General features: G+C 43.4%; 1 protein-coding gene across 1 annotated transcript in view; it reads right to left on the minus strand.

The window, feature by feature from the left end:
* Positions 1 to 11,343: 11,343 nt before the first annotated feature.
* MAOB (monoamine oxidase B) overlaps positions 11,344 to 22,930 on the minus strand; it is a 122,004-nt gene continuing 110,417 nt past the window's right edge. The window contains exons 11-15 of the mRNA XM_027533539.1: positions 21,348 to 21,405; positions 17,922 to 18,019; positions 14,404 to 14,515; positions 13,553 to 13,615; positions 11,344 to 12,369 (exon numbers count right to left, since the gene is read on the minus strand). Of these exons, the coding sequence (XP_027389340.1) occupies positions 12,217 to 12,369; positions 13,553 to 13,615; positions 14,404 to 14,515; positions 17,922 to 18,019; positions 21,348 to 21,405 (484 nt within the window). The 3' untranslated portion in view covers positions 11,344 to 12,216. The remainder of the gene's footprint in view (positions 12,370 to 13,552; positions 13,616 to 14,403; positions 14,516 to 17,921; positions 18,020 to 21,347; positions 21,406 to 22,930) is intronic.

A 22,930-nucleotide genomic window follows, 5' to 3' on the forward strand; every position in this document is an offset into this window, starting at 1 on the left:
GTGGTAAAGAATCTACCTGCCTGTGCAAGAGATGCTGCTGGAGCCATGGGTTCAATTCCTGGGTCGAGAAGATCCCTTGGAGGAGGAAATGGCAACCCACTCCAGTATTCTTGCCTGGGAAATCCTGTGCACAGCCCATAGGGTTGAAGAAGAATCGGACACAAGTTAAGAAAAATTAAATTTAAAAAAGTGAAAATGAAGATGCAAATAGCAGTCTGTGGTTTATTATGACTACTGCTTCTAAAAATACAACTTGAAGTACTTCTCTGTACTATCCTCTTTCTCATTAGTCTTCTTCTATCAAAATGCCCTGGTTTCTTTTTGTTTACCACACCGCCAGTAGCCTGAGGGATCTTTTAGGAAAGTGCAAATCTGAGCCTCAGTCAGAGACAACATCCCTTCAATGGCTGCTGTTGTGCTGTGGATGTGACAGATCAGGGCTCACAAAGCTTCTATCCCCTGCCTGCTTCCCTGTCTTAGCCCAGAGCCACTCTCCTCCCTCAGAAGCTTCCAGCCATCTAGTTCTGCTTATAAATCCTTAGACACAGCCAGTCCTTTTCAGTCTCAGTTCCCTCTTTCTGGAAGGTTCTTTTCCCCATTCTTTTTTTTTTTTTATTTAACTTTACAATATTGTATTGGTTTTGCCATATATCAAAATGAATCTGCCACAGGTATACATGTGTTCCCCATCCTGAACCCTCCTCCCTCCTCCCTCCCCATACCATCCCTCTGGGTCGTCCCAGTGCACCAGCCCCAAGCATCCAGTATCGTGCATCGAACCTGGACTGGTGACTCGTTTCATATATGATGTTATACATATTTCAATGCCATTCTCCCAAATCATCCCACCCTCTCCCTCTCCCACAGAGTCCAAAAGACTGTTCTATACATCACTCCATTCTTTACTTGACTAAATCCTTCAGGTCACCAGTGACTTCCTCAGAAATGTCTGTCCTGACAATCCTTTCCCCACTGTGGATTCTCCATTAGAATGCCTTATCATTGTCTTTGGGCTTCCCTGGTGGTTTAGATGGTAAAGAATCCACCTTCAATGCAGGAGATCTGGGTTCTATCCCTAGCTTGGGAAGATCTCCTAGAGGAGGGCATGGCAACCCACTCCAGTATTCTTGCCTGGAGAATCCCATGGACAGAGGAGCCTGGCAGGCTACAGTTCATGGGGTCACAAAGAGTTGGACACAACAGAACAACTAAGCACAGCACATCATTATATTTACTTTCCCTCCATAAAGATTTAAAATTACATATTTGTTTAAATGATGTTTCATGTCTTCCCGGATGATAAGGCCGCCTCAAATGTGTGCAGAATCTGGAGGCCATTAACCCTCTGGGTGGAGGTGTCATATGGCTGGAGCCCTCAAGCTTCTCACTTCACTTCCAGGCATGGACTGACCTTGCATGCATTCGTACTCTGTCACTTCAGTCATAACCGACTCTTTGTAACCCTATGGACTGTAGCTCTCCAGGCTCCTCTGTCCATGGGATTCTCCAGGCAAGAATACTGGAGTAGGTTGCCATTCCCATCACCAGGGGATCTTCCCACCCAGGGATCAAACCTGGGTCTCCTGAATCTCCTACACTGCAGGCAGATTCTTTACCCACTGAGCCACCTGGAGTAAACTTATCCATTTACAAAATATGCCATATAAATACAATCATTTTTTCTCTTTGTGATATGATGTGAACAAGTTTGGAATGCACTGCCTTAAAGATAGTATTTGGGGTACACATAGAGATATAAGCAAGTAAGGATCAAGGATCTTTATTAATATTCAGATTTAACTATGAAACATCATCTGCAAGAGAAAAATTAAAAACCCTCTATCATTTCCCTGGCCCACAATTTCATATGGTGCCCAGCATCATAATGGTAATCACATAGCTTCAAACATATCCAACCACAAATTCAAGTCTTCTGCTCTTTAATTATTTTACTTCCATTGTAACATGTCCTCAAAAGAAGGAATTTAAATGAGCCAATTAGTAACTGGAGGTCAGTTTGGAAGAAATAATTGACAAGACCAGTCCTCAGATCTCACCAGGGCTCCTTGGATTTAAATTGGAATCCAAGGGAGAAGCATTTATTCATTATTTATTTCACTCGATCATTTATGACATGCCCAATCTTGAGGGGAAACCAGGTGTCTGGCTGAAATACAAAATTAACAAATTAAAATTAACAAGCACAGAAAGGAACAAATCCAGTCTTGCCTCGGCTCACTTCAAGGGCTGGGACTGACACAGAGGCATCCAGGAAGGGCACCTCTGGCTTCTCAAAGTTGGGCTAGTCTTTTCCTCCACCTTCTGCACCCCACAGCCAAGCATGCTTGAATATGTCCAACGTAGACATTTCTAGTTAGGTAAAGACACAGGACAGTATTAGGGCAGTATGAGCATTGTTTGGGCTTCCCAGATGGCGCTAGTGGTAATGAACCTGCCTGCCAATGTAGGAGGTGCCAGAGACATGGGTCAGGAAGACCCCTGGGTCAGGATGATCCCCTGGATGAGGCCATGGCAACCCACTCCAATATTATTGCCTGGAGAATTCCATGGAGCCTGGCGGGCTCCAGTCCATGGGGGTCACAGAGTCGGATATGACTGAAGCGACTTAGCATGCATGCACCAGGGTTGTTTAGCATCAGGTGGGTGCTTTCAAGCACTTGGCAGATAACATCCTTCATGGATCAATGTCCAGGAAAACTGGATCTGCATGGCCAGTCCCTCTGAGACAGAAAGAAGAAGCCCGTGCCCAGCGCAATTCTGTCTCCTGGGGCAGAGGCATCACGGGGGCAGCCAAGGTGAGCCAAAGGGAAATGACAGTCTTGGTGGTCAAGGAGCATTCAGAGGAAAAGAAGAGCTTGCCATGTGAGGGTCCAGCCATTCTCAGTCTGGGTTTCTCTGGAAGTTGGCAGAGAATAACAACAGGAAATCTTAATCTGGGGCAGGACACCCTTTTGAGTTCAGGCAGGAGGGCCTTCCTTCCCCCAGGCCAAGGAACAGAGGCTGAGCCTCCCACAGAATTCCCAGGGGACTGCTGATGGCTACTGGACATGGATCCTCTGTCATGTCCCCTCAGGCAGACCCTTTGTGAAAAGATGGGGTCTGGGGCCGTCCTAGGTCAGGGGTCAGCACTGAGCATCTCACCCTATTCTCACTACATCTCCCTATGAGACACAGATATCACTGGAACCCAGAAGCTGCCAGTCTCCTACCTCCCCACCCTCCCAGCTGAAGTAGACCTTTCATACCCCTGTTGAGGTCTGGGCCCCTGAATCCACCTGCACTGGTCTCCATGGTACCACGACTGAATCACCTACCAACCTGGGATCTGGTATTCTGCCCCACTCACCTGGGCTTCCCTGGTGGCTCAGACAGTAAAGAACCTGCCTATAATGCAGGAGACCTGAGTTCAATCCTTGGGTCAGAAAGATTCCCTGGAGGAGGAAATGGCAACACATTCCAGTATTCTTGCCTGGAGAATCCCATGGGCAGAGGAGTCTGGTGGGCTACAGTCCATGGGGTCACAAAGAGTTGGACACGACTGACTGACTAACGCCCTCCACTTAGCTATCCGGGTCACCCTACCAAGCCAGGTGTTCTGTGTGATTGGCACTACAAGCCTTGATGGGTTGGCTTAGGGGGAAGGATATGGGCTGGCTTTCTTCCCCTTACCTTCCTGAAGAAGGATATTCTGGAGCTGAGTGGCTGAAGACAAAATATAGCCATTCTCCAGGCTGACAACAGGGAAGGACACCCAAGGCAGATGAAATAGTACTGTCCACGGGTACAAGTCCCAGGAGAAGGTTCTCAGGCCACAGTCAGCTGAGTAGACAAAAGGCCAACCAAACTCATTGGAGCCTTCCCCACTCCCTCCACCTATGTTTCGGTTCTCTCACCCATCCACTTTTTCATGGAGCTCATTCAAATAAGGAACCCATCTTTATGAGGGCAAACCATGAAAAGTATCCTTTAGCATCTCCCTGTTGGTCCCTGGGAAACACTGGACACACATGGCACCGTCTTCTCTCCATCAGCAAGATCTTGGCACCATTTATGTCAAAGAGTATCCTTCCTATGCTTTCCTCTAGGAATTTTATAGTACCTGGTCTTACATTTGGGTCTTAAATCCATTTTGAGTTTATTTTTGTGTATGATATTAGAGAGTGTTCTAATTTTACTCTTTCACATGGAGCTGTCTAGTTTTCCCAACACCACTTACTGAATAGACTGTCTTTTCCTCCATTGTATATTTTTACCTCCTTGAAAGTAAAAGCATTAGTCACTCAGTCATGTCTGCCTCTTTGCGAGTCTGTGAACTGTAGCCCTCCAGGCTCTTCAGTACAGGGAATTCTCCATGCAAGAATGCTGGAGTGGGTAGCCGTGCCCTCCTCCAGGGGATCTTCCTGTCCCAGGGATCAAACCCAGGTCTCCCACATTGCAGGCAGATTCTTTACCATCTGAGCCACCAGGGAACATTCTCCTTGACTCCTTGGAATCCCTTGCCTCCTTGGTCATAGATTAATTGATCATAGGTGCATGGGTTTATCTCTGGGCATCAGCAGGATCTTGGAAAGGAGGAGGTCACTAACTGAAAGGGCTCCTGGCAGAGGACAAGGAAAGACATGAGGAAAAGCTGATGTGGACAAAGAGGGCAGAAAGAGAAGCCCAGAAAGCCATGGGGAAGGAGGAATCCTTGGGCCTCCCAACATTCTGCAGTCACCTCAAGCTGATGCTCCCCCAAAATTCATTTTCAGAGTAGATTTTATTCTAGGTTGACCACAGTTTGATGAAGTTTATTTATACTAGCTGGGAAAGATTGAGGGCAAGAGGAGAAGGGGGCAATGGAGGATGAGATGGTTGGATGGCATCACTGACTCAGTGGACAAGAGTTGGAACAAACTCTGGGAGGCAGAAGGACAGGGAGGCCTGGTGTGCTGCAGTCCATGGGGTTGCAAAGAGTCAGACACGACTGAGCGACTGAACAACAACAACAAAGACTGCCAGGAATCGACTTGGTGAGTTGAATGTCCATTTTGAGAAACCCTGATCCAAGAGGATTTCTAATGTAATATTTCAGCAGCGTGACAAAACAAAATAGCAACATCTCAGGCCTGGGTCAATGTGTCCCTGCTAACTCAGATTCTGCACTTACATAGCAGTTGGCCTTCCCTGTGGCCAGCTCTTCATCCATCTTCTCTTTATCCACTTACAGTTTACCCACCATCTCCTTTTTGGCACGAGTCTTGATCTGTATTTGTTTTATTAAGTTGATATGTTCATGTACTGCTGGATGTTGTCTCAAATTCTTTGGGAGGTAGCAGACAATAAACAAATACCTAAAAACAGTGGCAGGTTGTTTAACTAGGTGTCTGAACTCCAGAAATATATAACGCAAATGTTGAAAGGACATTTTTAAAAAAATAACTACTCGCTTTTTAACATCAGGTTATTATAATCATTGAAAAGCTGTAATAGTGTGGCTTAGAAGGCATGTCCATACTTAACTGATTATGAGACCTTAGACTCATAGCATCTCTGAGAGTCAGACTCCTCATCTGCAAAATGTAGATAGGGATGATTTCATGAGAAAATGAGATGATGTACAGTGTCTTCTACATGCATGCCTGTGTGTGCTAAGAAACTGCAGTTGTGTCTGACCCTTTGTAATCCCATGGACTGTAGCCCACCAGGCATCTCTGTCCATGAAATTCTCCAGGCAGGAATACTGGAGTGGGTTGCCATGAAAAGATTTTTGACAGGAGGTTAGGGAAAAAAACTGTAATGCAATGAAGATGGCCTAGAGGTAAGACAGTTAAATATGTCAAACTCAAGAGCAAAAACTCAGTGCCACTGAGCATTCTGCCTTGCGTGGAAATGGATTTTTGAAGAGAATAAACTGAACCAGAATGCTTGAGGAAGAAATGGCTGAGGATTAGAGATGTAAAGAAGGGTGAAAGAAGAGGTCAAAGTGATCATGGATGGAGGCCAGAGGCTAAAATGTCTTTCTGCCGGAGTGGTGTATGTCTTGTCCGTGACTCACTGTGAGATCTCAGCAGAAACGCCAAAAACAATCACATCAGAAAGGAGCAGCCCAGGCTAAGTGCAGGGTCTGATTAGATCAGCTGTTTCTAATACAGGGGCTTGGCTTCCACTGTCCACAGGCTGAAATGTTATTAAGATCACTCTCCAGGAGAAGTTTCCACTCGGATGAACCTTGCTCAGCACTTAAAAAACAAATTAACAGGAAACAAATGACAAACCCACCACCACATTACACCAAGCTGTCTTTACATTCACTTAGAGTACAGAGCCAGAAAAGGCAACGGCAGCCCACTCCAGTACTCTTGCCTGGAAAATCCCATGGACAGAGGAGCCTAGTAGGCTGCAGTCCATGGGGTCGCTAAGAGTCAGACATGACTGAGCGACCTCACTTTCACTTTTCATTTTCATGCATTGGAGAAGGAAATGGCAACCCACTCCAGTGTTCTTGCCTGGAGAATCCCAGGGACGGGGGAGCCTGGTGGGCTGCCATCTATGGGGTCACACAGAGTCGGAAACCACTGAAGTGACTTAGCAGTAGCAGCAGAGTACAGAGCATTCTAGACTTTTCCTGTCTCTTATGTCTCCTGCATTGGCAGGCAGATTCTTTACCACTAGCACCACCTGGGAAGTCATCTATTTGGTTACAAGATGTAATTTATTGTGGAAATGGGAACTCATTCTTCTTAGTTTGGAGCCAAGGCTAAGATGGAAGTTAAGGGATCCTACCAGATTATCCAGGACACAAGACCCTAAAAGGTATACAGTGACAGGGGTCATTGGGGACAAGCAGAAGTTGAAGTTCAAGAGGAAGCAGACAGGAGGGAGGTGAATGTTGGCAGGAAAAAAGACATCTCTGTTAGATACGTTGAGTTTCTATAGAAAAACTAGAGGAAGTGAAGAAGTCGGGGGATTAGGCCACTAGGGTTCAGGACACTTCTAATGCCCTGGAACACTGGCCATTGCTGCTGAGATGCATCAATAGGTCAAGTGACACAGGAACCACTCTACTGTCACTCCCTTGGAATCAGCCGTCATTTCTCCATTCCAATGCCTTAGTCTGCCTCTCCTTGTGTCCATTTTATCTTCACCACTGCCACAGAAAGGCTTTGGGTCAGGCCAACTCATGGGCCACTGCCCTCTCATAGAGTTCTACCTTTGACTCAGGAATCAACCCTAGTCCAATCTGTTGTGGCCAGAGTAGTAGGATCACAAAAGCAGGTGTCCTACCTGCAAGGATCCACTTCTGACCACTTAAAAAATTTTTTTTTAATTTTCAGTTTTAGTTTTAGTTATGTGTATATGCTGGCTTCCCAGGTAGCACTAGTGGTAAAGAATCTACCTGTCAATGCAGAAGACGTAAGAGACGTGGGTTTGATCCCTGGGTCAGGGAGATCCCCTGGAGGAGGACATGGCAACCCACTCCAGTATTATTGCCAGGAGAATCCCATGGACAGAGGAGCCTGGTGGGCTATAGTCCATGGGGTTGCAAAGAGTCGGACATGACTGAAGTGACAGCACTCACGCAAAACCTTCACAAAGTTCTATGAAGATACTTGCCTTCTTCTCAACCTGCTGAATTAAACTCCCCATGAAAAGCGTGAAGACATGTGGGTCTTTCCGAAGCACCCCAGTAATTTTGGTGTGTACCCTCAGTTGAGAATCATTGCTTTAGACTCATCACCTACTCAAGAAGAAAACCAGATCCAACCACTTATTAGAGCTACCTCAACTAAGATATGATCAAGGCAGTTGATACTTTCAAAATGAATATGAGGAAACATGAAAATTAGCTCTCACTGATACATTCTCTTTAAAAAGAGTAGGTATGATAGGATCATCAAATCCAAAATTATAATGAAAATTACAGGAATCTATTCATTTATTTTTGAGAAATTTTGATGGCTTATGCACCATAGTGATAAGGAAGATGAAAAGATGAATAGAAGACAGTCTCTGCTCTCATGAATAGGTGACAATAACACCAGTGCATTCAATAGGATGCATAGAAATCACAAGTTTATCTTCTGTTGTTCATTTAAACCTGAACAGTGAGAGAAATGTCTTCCCTTCTTGCTGAAAACCTGGGCAGGTCTATGATTTTACCAATCACTCTTAAATTAGAGGCAATCCTAAGGTTTCTTTAAATCACAAAGCACAGCTTCAATTCAATAATTTGAATGTCTAATATTGAAAGTGTGAAGATGTTAGTCCCTCAGTCGTGTCTGACTCTTTGTGACCCTAGGGACTGTAGCCCGCCAGGCTCCTCTGTTCATAGAATTATCCAGTTAAGAATACTGGACTAGGTTGCCATTCCCTTCTCCAGAGGATCTTTCCAACCCAGGTATCGAACCAGCGTCTCCTGCATTGCATGCAGATTTTTTTTTTTTTTTTTTTTAACCATCTGAGCCACAAGGGAAGCCTGTCTAATATTGTGTAAAAAGCAAACCTCTAAACTTGATTTAGGATCTTGCAGGAGCCTGTGGTTAGCTTTTCCTCTCCTTGCTTATCTTGACAACTGTGAATTCTGGGACTTCATGGGTTGAGTGTGGAAAGGGAGGAGGGAAAAGGGCTCCTGAACATTCCTACTTGACCCATCCTCTTCTAAGATAGTTTTATATGCTCTGGGCCTGGCTGTTATGAGAACTGACTTTTTCTTGTGGGGACACTTACAGATTTTTTTTCAGGGAATTTTGTGCTGGCCTTTTCTGACTTTGACTACCATAGCACAGGAAGACCTCTCCTTTGTCCCTCAATGTTGATCCCCACGCAGCTCCTGTTTTCTGGCAGTCTCGGTGGCATACCCTTACTCTCCAGTCAGAAGTGTCTTGAACAAAAGCCAAGACTTTAAATTCCTCTGGGGTGTTTCACGCGGTCGAAAGGGTCTCCTTGAAGACCTTCTCACAAGGCTTCAGATGAGAAGGTAAAACCCTGGCCCTCCCTTTTGGGGTGGGCTGGACTCAAGAATGGTAGCTCTCTCTAAAGAGATCTCTTCACGAATCTACCCCTTCAAATCCCCTCTGTGTGCTAGACAGTAGGGCCTTGCTATTTATTTTATATTCTCATGCATGTATGCTAAGTCACTTCAGTCGTGTCCGAATCTTTGCAACCCCATGGACTGTAGCCCACCAGGCTCCTCTGTCCATGGGATTCTCCAGGCAAGAATACTGGAGTGGGTTTCCATGCCCTCCTCCAGGGGATCTTCCGACCCAAGGATTGAAACTTCGTCTCTTAATTCTCCTGCATTGACAGGTGGATTCCTTATCACTAGTGCCATGTGGGAATCCCATTTTATATACAGTAGTGTTCAGATTTTCATTACAAACTCCTAATTTATCCCTCCCCCCTTTCCCCTTTTGTAACCATAAGTTTGTGTACTATGTGAGTGTATTTCTGTTTTGTAAAGCAGTTCATTTGTGTAATTGTTTAGATTCCACATATATTCATTTTCTTGAAAAAAGCCTATAACAGAAGAGAATGAAAAGAACATATGTATGTATATACATATATATATATACATGTAACTGAATAACTTTGCTGTATACCTGAAGCTAACAGAATATTGTAAATCAACTATATTTCAAAAAATTTTTAAAATTTTCATTCTTTTCATATGCTCAAAACTGGTGAGAGGTTTCATCAGACAAGAAATTGGTTTTTAGGTCTTTCATTTACCCATTTTCATCTACCTCAGGATTTACCTTGGTAATTAATATCGAATGTAACTTGGCACCTCAAATCATGTAATTTAACAAGATGTCATAATTGCAGTATCACAGTTTAAGTGCTACTCTGGTGGCTCAGACGGTAAAGAGCCTGCCTGCAGTGTGAGAGGCCTACATTCGATCCCTGGGTTGGGAAAATCCCCTGGAGAAGGGCATGGCAACTCACTCCAGGATTCTTCCCTGGAGAATCCCATGGACAGAGGAGCCTGGAGGGCCATAGTCCATGGGGTCACAAAGAGTCGGACATGACTGAGCGACTAACACTTTCATTTTCTTTTCTATGTCCGTACAGAACAAGAAGTAATACTGGAAGAACACTGGGCATCCTCCACTGGCCTGGCTGGAGGACCAGGAGATTCCTGAAGAAGGTAATTCCTGGTAGAAGGTAACTCCTGAGGAAGGAGATTCCTGGCTGGTCCAGGAGATTCCTGAAGAAGGTAATCTCTTACTTGACTCTTCCATAATGGGTGTTCCCTCATGGCTCAGATGGTAAAGAATCTATCTGCAATGCAAGAGACCCAGGTTTGATCCCTGAATCAGGTAGATAACCCAGAGAAGGGAATGGCAACCCACTCCAGAATCCTTGCCTGGAGAATTCCATGGACAGAGGAGCCTGGTGAGCACAAACATTTTTCACTTAATGGATACGCTGGAGTTGAGTAGTATGACAACTCTCAGGGTGGGTGGGGCTGTTTTAAAGGGCAACATGCTCAAGTAGACACTCCTAAGCCAAATACATTATATTTCTAGACAGATGGAAAAACCAAAATTATTGCAGAAGTGTTTTTATTTTGGCCATGCCACACAGCATGTGGGAACCTTAGTACCCTGACCAGGGATCCAAACCGTGCCTCTTGCAGTAGAAACTCGGAGTCCCAACCATGAGACTGCTAGGGAAATCACTTCATAAGTCTTAGTTGGTTTTTTCATCTCCTCATTTAGTCTCTAAAGTTCCTACAAATTCACAAGTGTAAATGTCACTGCAAAATCAGAAACTATATTATTATTGATTAATCCTGGGAGATTTCTTAAATGTCATTTATGCTAAGAATAATAACATTCATTTTCTAAAGGAGCATGTGAGAATTGTCATTTATGGATTTAACATATATCCTGATAAAAGCTGACCTTGGGAGTTGAAAAAAAGTAGTTCAAATAGGATTTAATGGACTGTGGAACTGTGGTTTTAAATTAATGAGTGTACCTAGTAAAAAGCTTTGCACTAACAGGCATATGAAAGGTCAACTGAAATATTACAATTATCTTAATTGTTAAAGCATCTTGCTTATTAATATGTCAATTATTTTGACAGACTTTTGGGGGGCAGAAACAAGGAGCTTTGTCTTTTAGCATCCTTATCATATTATTATAAATCACTTGCCAAGTGCTCACATAGACGCCACCCATGATGGATCACACAATCAAAATGCATGCATCATCTGAGCTTCAAGGAAATTTTGACTAAATGCTTTTAAGCCTCAATTATATGCCTAATACTGAATCTTGATTTGATCTATCAAAACCCTGAAAGTCATTACCCAGAAAGAAAAGACAACAGACATCTGGTCAATCAACTTTATTTGAATTACCCAAATGTGCACCAACCTTTGTATCCAGATTCAGTGGAGGATACAAAAGGAAGAAAAGACAAGAACTCTTACCATGAAAAAAAAGTAAAATGAGCTGAAGGCACACTGCGCAAGACGGTAAGACTTAAGGATATATACTGAGTAGTAGCATCTGAGCAGCACAAAACAGCTTAGTACAGAGTAAACCTACCCAAGGGAACACAGCGACCTTGGCAGGGAGTAGAGAAGGGTGATTGGGCAATCCATCCTGAGAGATGGGATAAAGCAATGGACCTGTGTCCTAGTCACCAAAATATCAGTGGCTTATTGTGGACACTGAGCCATTAAGTTCCTCCTCTCTCCGCTTCAGTTTGCTCAACTCTAAAATAGAAAGTAAGGGTTGGATGGTGTCTAAGTTCTTCCAGCTGTAACAATATGGGATTCTAAGGACAAATGCAGAGAACCTGGAAGGTTGTGGACATTACAGGAAAGAGGAAGGACAAGCACAAAGCCATAGAGGTAAGAAAAAAGTAGTGTGTGTGTGGGGGTGTGTGTGTGTGTGTGTGTGTGTGTGTGTGCCTGGGCAATGTATAGTAGGATAGCAAGGACCTTTCACAAGCCAATTTAACTACTGTAAAGATTCTGGAGCCAGTGAACTTGGAAGTGGGTGAGACAGTGCTAAGCTAGGTACTAGACAATACACAGGTGTCAAAATGGAGAAAGAGACTGTGTATCCTGTGGTCAGAAAGTCTGACTGATCATCATGCTCGCCGCCTCACTCTACATTCTTTGCATCTTTGTGGAACTTTATTACAATGCCTTCCCCCAAACCCACACACCAGGGTGTGGTTACAGATGCCCTCTCTTTAGATTCGCACCAGGAGCCCCCTCTTGTGGGCCAGGTAGCCGAGAGCAGTTGCTGAAAAGATGGTGGTCAATCCAATCAGCTTCAGCAGGCCTGGCACGGAGGGCAAATGCCTTTGCAAGAAGGTGGTGGTGATGGGCTTCGCAGGGACATCCTGGGGTCAGAGAATACTTGGTGTCAGTACAGGGCTTGTGCACCTTGCTCCAAGAAGTCTGTATTCCCCCAGTTCTCTGAATGTGACTCACATTTGCCAACCTCCAGGCCATGAAACATCACACTCCCTTCGCTCAGAACATTCATCTCCATTCCCCACCGGTTGTTGTTGTTCAGTTGCTTGGTCATGCCCGACTCTCTGCGACCCCATGGACTGCAGCATGCCAGGCCTCCCTGTCCTTCATCAACTCCCAGAGTCTGCCCAAGTTCATGTCCTTTGAGTCAGTGATGCTCTTCAACCACGGGGCCCTTGAATTAGCTAACTCTGACCACTAACTTCAAGCCTCAGTTTCCCCCTCACTTCCTCCAGGAGCCTTTCCAGTGCCCCCAAGCTAAGTTGACTCTCTTTTTACATTCTCAGCATGTCATCTTTATCGCACATGGGGCTTTTTGGTTGTCATCTCTTCTCCCCACCACGTGCTGAGCTCTGAAAGTGCGGTTGTACCATTATCCCAGTGGCTGATGGCACAATAAGTATTGTGCCAGTGGCAGGTTGCACAATAAATATGTGTTGAGTGAATTGATCTATGGTCCACTCAGTCCTCAATCCCATCTCTGACAGAAGCACTAAGAGAAAGACTTCAGGGTGGCCAGGCTATTGCCTTTGACCTTCTACCTGATAGACGAGTAACTTTATGCATTTCACTCTATCCCTCTACGTATCCTTCCTTCCAGTCAGGAAAATCTCCTGGGGTCTTATTACAAAATGATAGGCATATTGAAAATGCATTTTTAATTTAAATCTGCTCTGTTTCATTCCACTTATTTGCCCTCTGAACAGAGTATACTGACTTATCTTCCCTTCATTTCCTCCACCCTATCACCAGGTTAGAGATTTATTCAAGAGACCTTTATTGAGTTCTTAATAAGCCTAGAACTCTCTGAGTAATCTCACCAGACCAAAAAAATACTTTTTCCTAATAATTTGCAAGGCATGTGGCAACTACAAATTTATCAAAGGTCTTCTAAATCCCTCACCTCTGCCCTAACCCATGACATCCCTTTAAACATCCATGGGCTGAATCACTAAGGGGAGGGTCTGTGAATATATACAAGTGTGTTCTATTTGCAAATAACTGTTCTCAAAGGAAAGAAATTAATTCATGAAATAAAATAGAACCTACCACAGACTCTGGTTCAGGCAGCCAGATTTCATCCTCTGGGATCTTGCCCATGGCATGCAGGATCTGAAAAGAAAGAGCATGTTGGTGAATAACAAAAACAACACTGTCTTTCTCCCAATCTACTAATCTTTCTCTTAATCTCCTAATCTGCTCTTTAAATACAGACTAACAATGTCTTTTGGGATATCCATTATACACTCCAGGGTAAAAGCCAGTGTAGTCCACTGAACCTTCAAAAAATGTCCAAAAGATCTTTCATCTGTGGCATCTTGGGGTTCCCTGGTGGCTCAGTGGTAAGGAATCTGCCTGCAACACAGGAGACTCAGGTTCGATCCCTGGGTTGGGAAGATGCCCTGGAGGAGGGCATGGCAACCCACTCCAGTATTCTTGCCTGGAGAATTCCAAGGACAGAGGAGCCTGGTAGGCTATAGTCCATAGGGTCGCACCGAGTCAGACACGACTAAGAGACTAAGCACAATCATTAGACTCACAATAAATCTTAGTAGCTGCAAACATGCCTTAATAGGGATGAGACCAGAGGAACTGTCAGAAAATACATAAATGAATTCTGAGTCCTAGGGTAAACATGTTTGGTTTCATAATATTAGACCGAGGTTCTCTCTCAAGTATAGCCATGGTGATATTTTGCCCCATGGAGTCTTTTTACCTTGGACTCATTACTTTGGGGTTAAGGTGTTCATTTCACCCAAGACTACTGTTAAAAGGGTGTTTTGTGGTTTTTCAGATGGGGGTTAATGGGCAGTTGGCCTCCAGGATCTCAGACATCTTTAACCTGCTTGTCAGGACCCTGAGTTACTTCCTTCTCCACAGCGCATGACCTCAGGCCCCACCTCTCGGGCCGCTCTCTCGCCAGCCTCCACAGCCCCCTCCATGTAGCCACTCCAGTGTGTGGCAGTCTCTGTGCCTGCAAAGTAAATCCTGCCCACTGGCTGGCGTAGAACCCTTGAAAAGAAAGCAAAGAGATAAAAGTGGTCAGTCTCAGAGAGCCAGAAGAGAGCCTTCCTACAAAGACCATGGCTGGTCACTTTCCTCAGATTTTAAATGTCAGGAGGTCCAATGGCAATTTTGGAATGAGGTTCATAGTTTCCTTCAGTTCTTGCATGATCTTTGTCACAGACAAAAGTGGAATAAAATCCAAAATTCCTTCCTGCACCAAGAGCTTACAGGTAAAGGGGCTGCCATCAGCCGAGGTAAAAGAAGCATTTGCTTTGAGTACATGAAGTGAGAAACTATATGTGCCTGGTCATGGATAAGCTCCTTTTATGATTCACCAGGTTTGAACAAGGAGACTCGTACCCCAGTTTCCCACCTGGTCATTCCACCAGTGAATTTGGCAAAGTGTCCTCTCACTGAGCTCCAGCTTCCCCATCCCTTAAGGGGCATGATCCACTGATTTTTAAAACCTTTCTTACCAGTAACATTCAACAAATCTGTGCATATCACTATGGCTCCACAATAACCATTCACTGAGCACTTTATCAGTGTGAAGAGTTTTATTGCATTAAATGATAAGCAGTTAACATTTTGGGGGGCACCAAGCGCTCCTCTAAGTGCATTAATCTTTACCACAACCCTATGAAGTCAATACTATCATTATCCTCATTTTGCAGATGAGAATATGGAGGTACAGGAACTATGGTGGACATTAGGTCCACCTAGACCTTCCTTCAAGAATGAAGGACTTACTTCCAGCTGCTGAAAGGTAGTCTTCTGATGTCAGCACTGTTTGGCTATTGCCTCCACTAAAGAAAATTGCCGTGGGCTTCCTGGTGGCTTAGTGGTAAAGAATCCCCCTGCAATGCAGGAAATGTAAGAGATGCAGGTTTGATCCCTGGATCAGGAAGATCCCCTAGAGGAGAAAATGGCAACCCACTCCAGTATTCTTGTCTGGAGAATCCCCATGGACAGAGGAGCTATGTAGGCTATAGTCCATGGGGTTGCAAAGAGTCGGATATAACTAAGTGACTAAGCAACAGTAACAACAAGAAGCCCATATGCTACATAATAGGACAGAAGGTCACAGCACTTGGTTTCTAAGAGGGACTGTTTGCTGTTACCCTGACAAAAATACCATAAGGAGGGCACCATCAATATGGCATTATTCATCCTATTCCATGTTTCCATTATATTCCAGATAATGGATGTGGATGTCCAGAGCTAATACCCTCACTCTTAGACAACACTGTACACCACTGGACCTTTCAGAGAAAACAAAACGAGTTGGCTTGAATTGGTGGGTTTTCTTTCACCTACCCTTATTGCAGCCATCAAGAAAAAAAAAACCCAGGAGGACACTAGAAGATATTATAAAAGACTAGAATCCTGATAACAATACACAGCATCATCTGGAATTATCCATAGCCAGCACGGGTTGCAGAGCCTAAGGGTATTCAAGAAGGGTTTTCCAGGCAAGAATACTGGAGTGGGTTTCCAGGCCCTCCTCCAGGGGATCTTCCCAACCCAGGGATCGAACCAGAGTCTCCTGCATTGCAGGCAGACTCTTTACCACAGTGCCACCTGGGAAGCTTCAAAAGAGCTCACCTCTGCTTCGGGTAATGTAACCCCGGTCTCCCACCTGACAGGTAGGGATACTCATCACTGTACTAACAAGGAAACAATGCACTAGGAAACCAAAAAACAAAAATTGTATGACTCACTTTATTGTAGTGGTCTGGAACTGAACCCTCAATATCTTCAAGGTCTGCCTATACTGAAGTTTTTAGCAGAATGCTTGGCAAATAGTTGGCACACAGGTAATAAGTGATGAATGAAACAATTATTACTGACATAGTCTACAATCAGCATATACAAAAATTAGTTTATTGACCCAGTAACTAATCAGGTGGTGCCCTTTTACCACAGAATGATCTCGTAGATGATATTTTGCCATCTTCAGGAGGATGGGACAGTGCTAACCAAAGCCACTACGTATCTTCTCACAAGCAGGTTTTAATCCTTCTTTGACTGGTTTTCACAGATTGATTAGCCATTTACATTTACTCACACCCTTTCTTTTTTTCCTGTTGCATACTCAGGCTTTTACTCATCACTCTACATTTCCTATTCTGTTTAGATTGAGCTCTTGGTACCAAATGATCTCTTGGTTTAGTATTACTCTAACGGTCAATAGTTACTGCTGTATTATTAATTCATACCTTGTTAACTACAATAAACTAAACACTAATGATTCATACTTGCCTGCACAACACTATAAAATGCTAAAGCCATTGAATTATGTATTTTGAATGGGTGAATTTTATTGTATGTGAATTCAGTTCAGTCGCTCAGTTGTGTCCAACTCTTTGCAACCCCATGGACTGCAGCATGCCAGGCCTACCTGTCCATCACCAACTCCTGGAGCTACTCAAACTCATGTTCATCGAGTCAGTGATGCCATCCACCCATCTCATCCTCTGTCATCCCCTTCTCCTCCTGCCTTCAATCTTTCCCAGCATCAGGGTCTTTTCCAGTGAATCAGTTCTTCCCATCATGTGGCCAAAGTATTGGAGTTTCAGCTTCAACATCAGTCCTTCCAATGAGCACCCAGGACTGATCTCCTTTAGGATGGACTGGTTGGATCTCCTTGCAGTCCAAGGGACTCTCAAGAGTCTTCTCCAACAGCACAGTTCAAAAGCGTCAATTCTTCTGTGCTCAGCTTTCTTTATAGTTCAACTCTCACATCCATACATGACCACTGGAAAAACCATAGCTTTGACTAGACAGACCTTTGTTGGCAAAGTAATGGTATGTGAATTATATCCCAATAAAGATGTTTAAAGAAAGTATGCTCTCATTAATATACTGATTCTTGTCTACTGTATGCTACCTTGTGTTTTCTCATACACCTGATAAGGAAAACAAGGTTCAGAGACAAGTGGCCTGTCCAGGATGGAAAAGTTGGTTATTGGTAGAATCAGGAGTGGAATCCAAGTCCCTTTATCCCCAGTCTAGAACTCAAGTTGTTTTTATAATGCTGTACCCATGTTGGCACTTATGTGGTACCATTTGAGGAAGTTTCACTGAGCCCTACACTTGCTATAAAGACAGTTCTTCTGACAATATACATGAACCCCCTATCTAATTCCTAATCTTAGGCTGCAGTCTTCTTTGGTTCTATTGATTGGGATTGCTCCTTCAGAGGAATTCAGAGTCCAAAGTGCCACCATGATGTGGCATTGCAATGACTTCAGTAGTGAGATTCACAAGATACAAAGGAACCCAGAGATTTGGGGATTATTTTCCCCCAGCATTTATAAGAAACAAGGGAGAAGAGCTACATGAACCTTCTTAGAGTTATGGATTCAGATTCAGGGAATTTCAGTTAGAACTGAGCCCACTTTTACTCTACCTTCCATATTGAGTCATGATCCCAGGAGGGAAGTAGGAAGTGTAGCAGCCTCCGGAGTACTGCTCCTCACACCAGTTCTTCTCTTCATAGTGCACTGGCTGCAAGGCAGAGTGACAAAAACTCAGAGAAGAATCAAAGGAAGTGATCTCATCCAGAATAAATCAAACACATCACGGTAGGCTTCATACTGGAGAACCAACATATATCTAAAGCGAAAGTCACTCAGTTGTGTCCAACTCTTTGCGACCCCATGGACTATACAGTCCATGGAATTCTCCAGGCCAGAATACTGGAGTGGGTAACCTTTCCCTTCTCCAGGGGATCTTCCCAACCCAGGGATCGAATCCAGGTCTCCTGCATTGCAGGCAGATTCTTTACCAGCTGTACCACAATGGAAGCCCAAGAATACTGGAGTGGGCAGCCCATCCCTTCTCCAGTGGATCTTCCTGACTCAGGAATCAAAGGGGGGGTCTTCTGCACTGCAGGCAAATTCTTTATCAACTGAGCTATCAGGAAAGCCCTATGTCTAAAATAAAGCTTTATTGTTATGATGTTTTTAGAGATATGACTTTGGACATGTAAATGTCCTTGGTTATAAACTTCTAAGAAATTCTGACTTAGTTTTCACACTTGCTTCATTCATGTCCCAGGTACCGTTCATAAATTGCAATTGTCTAGCTCATGTTTAAAGTGGTCTTAGGTGTTAAGAAGCTTTAGTGCCTAATAGTTTCAGGACAAGTTTGAAAAAGGATTTATGCTTACTAGAGTAAGGAGGAGGGAAAAAAAGTAGAAAGACTTCCTGTTAAGTAAAAAGAATGACCAGATTCACATTTTTGGTGCAAGTCAACTTTGTTAAGAGAAGCCAGGACAGACGACTTAATGTTTTCATGGGATGTAGGCAATTGTGTTGATGGAAACGTGGAGTGCTGTGCTGTGCTTAGTCACTCAGTTATGTCTGACTCTTTGAGACCCTATGGACTGTAGTACGCCAGATTCCTTTGTCCATGGGGATTCTCCAGGCAAGAATACTGGAGTAGGTTGCCATGCCCTCTTCCAGGTGATCTTTCCAACCCAGGGATCAAACACAGGTCTCCTGAATTGCAGGCAGATTCTTTACCAGCTGAGCCACAAGGGAAGCCCAAGAATACTGGAGTGGGTAGCCTATCCCTTCTCCATGGGAACTTCCTGACCCAGGAATCGAACTGGGGTCTCTTGCATTGCAGGCAGATTCTTTACCAGCTGAAGCCCATTGATGGCAATACATACAGGCAACGATCAGCCTGAAAAATATGTTTTTGCCATGAACAGGCAAAACATTAGCTGAGGTTTTGTGAACTTCAAGTTGTACTAAAAAAAAGTAAACATAAGTGTTATCATTAAGCATTATTTTGAAAAGTTGTTAATAAAATCAGCATGGCAAGTCTTAAGAGAAAAATGTTAATTGTAAAAAGAGATTTGGAAAAGATGTTTCATTTAAAACAATTGTAGTCACACATGGGACTTTGGATAGCTATTTGTAACAATGAACAAAAGGGCACAAGCCCTTTCTGCTAGGTATAAGTGGCTCTGATGCCTCTGGCCCAGCCCTCTTCCCTCTCTGCATCTGAGTGTGATAACCACCTTACAAGCATGCTTCTCTGCCTATATCCAGTCAGCCAATCAGAAGAAAGCTTGGACTTCATGTTTCACCTTTCCCTGATCCCAGGACAAATGCCAAAGCAACTGCCACTCTCTATGCCAAGAGCAAACAACTCATTTTTATCATCAGAAATTAATTTTACATATTTTTCTATGAAAAAGAGACTGTTCCCCTGTTAAAAATGATCAGCTTTTTGGGATTTTGAGAACTGCTTTTCCCTCCCACTGGGGTTCCCCAAACAACCATCTCACAGGTGGTTGGAGGAACCTCAGCTTTGCACTGCCTCAGCCTGAGGGTGTCTCAGAACGTAACTTCAATAAAGCTTGAGTATCTACCAGGGAGAAATATCTTGAACTGTAATTTTTAAATAGAAAGACCAGCCAATTTCAGCAGATGTGACAGGATTAATTTTTAACATGCATAGAGTTTGGATTTTGCTACCTCACTCATAGTATCCTTGTGTCCAGAGGCTATGCTTATATTTAATCTTGTTAAATGGTGTATGACAGTGAAAAATGAAACAAAACCCATTCTTCATTATTATTATGTTTCTCTCCAAACCAATCAATTTGTCATTCTTGTTCATTTGTTGTGGACAAATTCTTTGAAGCTTCAAGAGCATGTGTTTCACCTATAACAAGTAACTCTTGCTTTAAAAGGATGAACATAAATGACGAATTCAAAAACCACAACAACTTTTGACTAGGAGGAAATCAGCCATTGCAAAGTTGAGCAAAATAAATGTTCAAGGGATAAGATGAAGCCACGGAGCTGTTCAAGTAGGTCATGATGTGTGGTGCAGAGATTTGGATTTAAGAGGCTTAACAAGTTAAATATTCTTAGCCCCTTCATTAGATTTTCCTTATGCTTTAACCGCTCATTTGTACATTGTTTTCCATTGTCTTCAAATGCTTCATGGATAACTGGATTTAATAATAGCTTTCAAAAGGTGATGTAATCCGTGTCAAAACATTAAAACCCAGCAGTCTGGTGAATGGAAGGAAACGTCAGCTCATTGTTTTAAATATTGATGGGGGTGGTGGTTATGGTTACTGGTTATGGGCATATTAGGTCCTTTGATTATCACCAAAAGCCCCTACTTCCCTGCCTCCCATATCATCCCACCTTTAGCCACGCGGAAGGGAGGAGAACTACCTGCAAAGATGTCTAGGAAGCTCAGCTAAGGCTCACCTTGAGCCATTCAGCATTGCTTCCCTGCTCCGGGAAGAGCTCTAAACTCAGGGACAAGGGTAGCATCACATAAAACACATTAGTTTGCAGGGTCCTTAAGCTGCCACTTGGAGAAGAAAATGGCAACTCACTCCAGTACTCTTGCCTGGAAAATCCCATGGATAGAGTAGCCTAGTAGGCTACAGTCCATGGGGCTGCAAAGAGTCAGACACGACTGAGTGACCTCACTTTCACTTTTCAAGCTGCCACTAGCCAGGGTCCATCCCTTCTGGGACAACTCATAAGTTGACCAGCCCTGTTGTGCACAGCCCTCCAAGAATAGAGCAAGAAAAACATGAGCTCTAGAACCTGACTTGCATGAGCCCATCACTGCTAGGCCCAAGACAACAAAGAAAGATCTCTCAGGACTTCCCTGGTGGTCTAGTGGTTAAGATTCCCAGCTTCCACTGCAGGGTGCACAGATGCAATCCCTGGTCAGGGAACTAAGATCCCACATGCTGCATAGTGCTGCCAAAGTTGAAAAAAAAAAAAAGAAAGAAAAAGAGAAAAAGAAAAGCAAGATGTCTCTCCCATAGGGAAGGGTTGGGAAGCCTTACGTGCAAAGCTTCTTGTGAGCCCAGAACCTTTGCATAGAGGTCACAGAGTTTCTTCAACCTATGGGAAGATGGGAGAAAAAATAAATAAATGAAAATGAAGAAGGAAGCAAAAGTGGAAGAGGTACCTATGATTCTCATCATTCAAAAAGATTCTGAGCCTCTGAACTTTTGCTTCCACTTGACATTTGATTTTAACTTTTCAAAACAAGGCACTTTATTTTAGTTCCAGTATCTGAAATCTACGAGGTCACAAAAAGTTATAATGAAAAGAAAGGGATGCATTGCCTGCATCACCAGGGGCACAGGGCAATTTACTCATTCATCGAAGGAAACCTTGTGTACCTGTTGTCAATTTCCTAAGCACTGGAGATTCTGGGAGGACCAGGATAGGATTCCTGCTACCCTCCTTCTCTCCTCATCCCACTAAGAGGAAATGAGCAAAGTGGAGAAAGAACAACTTTGAATTCTGCTTCTGTCTCCTCCATGCTGTGAAGTCTTAAGCAGGTTACTTAAGCTCTTCGACCTTTAGTTTTGTTCACAAACTTGCCTGATTTTTTCACTAATCACAGTAAAACAGTGTGGCCCCAGGACCAGTAGCAACTGCATCATTTGGAAGCTTGTCAGAAATGCAGACTCTCAGATCTCATCCCAGACCTGCCAATTCAGAAACAGCAGTGGCACATCTGTGTTTTCACAAACCTTCTAGGTGATTAAGTTTGAGAACCATGGGTAGAAAGCATATAAAGTTTCCAGGTGAATAACTGGTGGTTGTTGTTCAGTTGCTCAGTCGTGTCCGCCTCTTTTTGACCTCATGGACTGCATGCAGCACTCCAGGCTGCCCTGTCCCTCACTATCTCCACAACAACTGGTACATATGTAATAATGCTTGATAAATGATAGCTCTTAAGAGATTTAGTCTTATGGGGGAATCGGATACAAGCCAAAAGTTATAATTAGTTAATTTAGGTACAACATTAGACTTATTTCCATTCTGATTTTTAGAGAATAGCATTGTTAAACGGGATCTTACAGGTGATATAAAGTTAGGCCAATGACTTTCAAAAGTATTAGTATTATTATCATTATTATTATTTTAAATACAGGAACTCTTTCTACAAATAAAAATATATGAAGATGCCTAGTATATGTATAATTGAATCAGTTTGCTGTGCAGAAGAAATTAACATAACATTGTAAATTAGCTATGTTTCAATAAAATAAATTTAAAAAGAAAATTCCTAATTTCTCCTCCCTTCTTCCCTCTCTTCCATCCCTCCTTCCTTCCATCCTTCCTCCCTCCCTTCTACCCTGCCATCTCTCTTTCTTTCACTTTTTCTTTCTAATTTCTTTTTACATAAACGGACTAATTTGGCAGAAGCAGAGGAATAGTCAGACAGAACAAAGAAAATTAAATAGAACCAAATACATAAGGGAATTTAGAATCATAAAGGTGGGCATTTTAAACTCATGAAGAAAAGATAGATTATTTGATAAAATGGCACTGGGACAAATGGCTACCCTGAAAGAAGCAAAACTGGACTCCTATGTGACTTCTTACACCAAAATATATTTCAGAAGGATCA

The sequence above is a fragment of the Bos indicus x Bos taurus genome, chromosome X (assembly GCF_003369695.1).
Source record: "Bos indicus x Bos taurus breed Angus x Brahman F1 hybrid chromosome X, Bos_hybrid_MaternalHap_v2.0, whole genome shotgun sequence".
Classification (NCBI taxonomy): domain Eukaryota; kingdom Metazoa; phylum Chordata; class Mammalia; order Artiodactyla; family Bovidae; genus Bos; species Bos indicus x Bos taurus.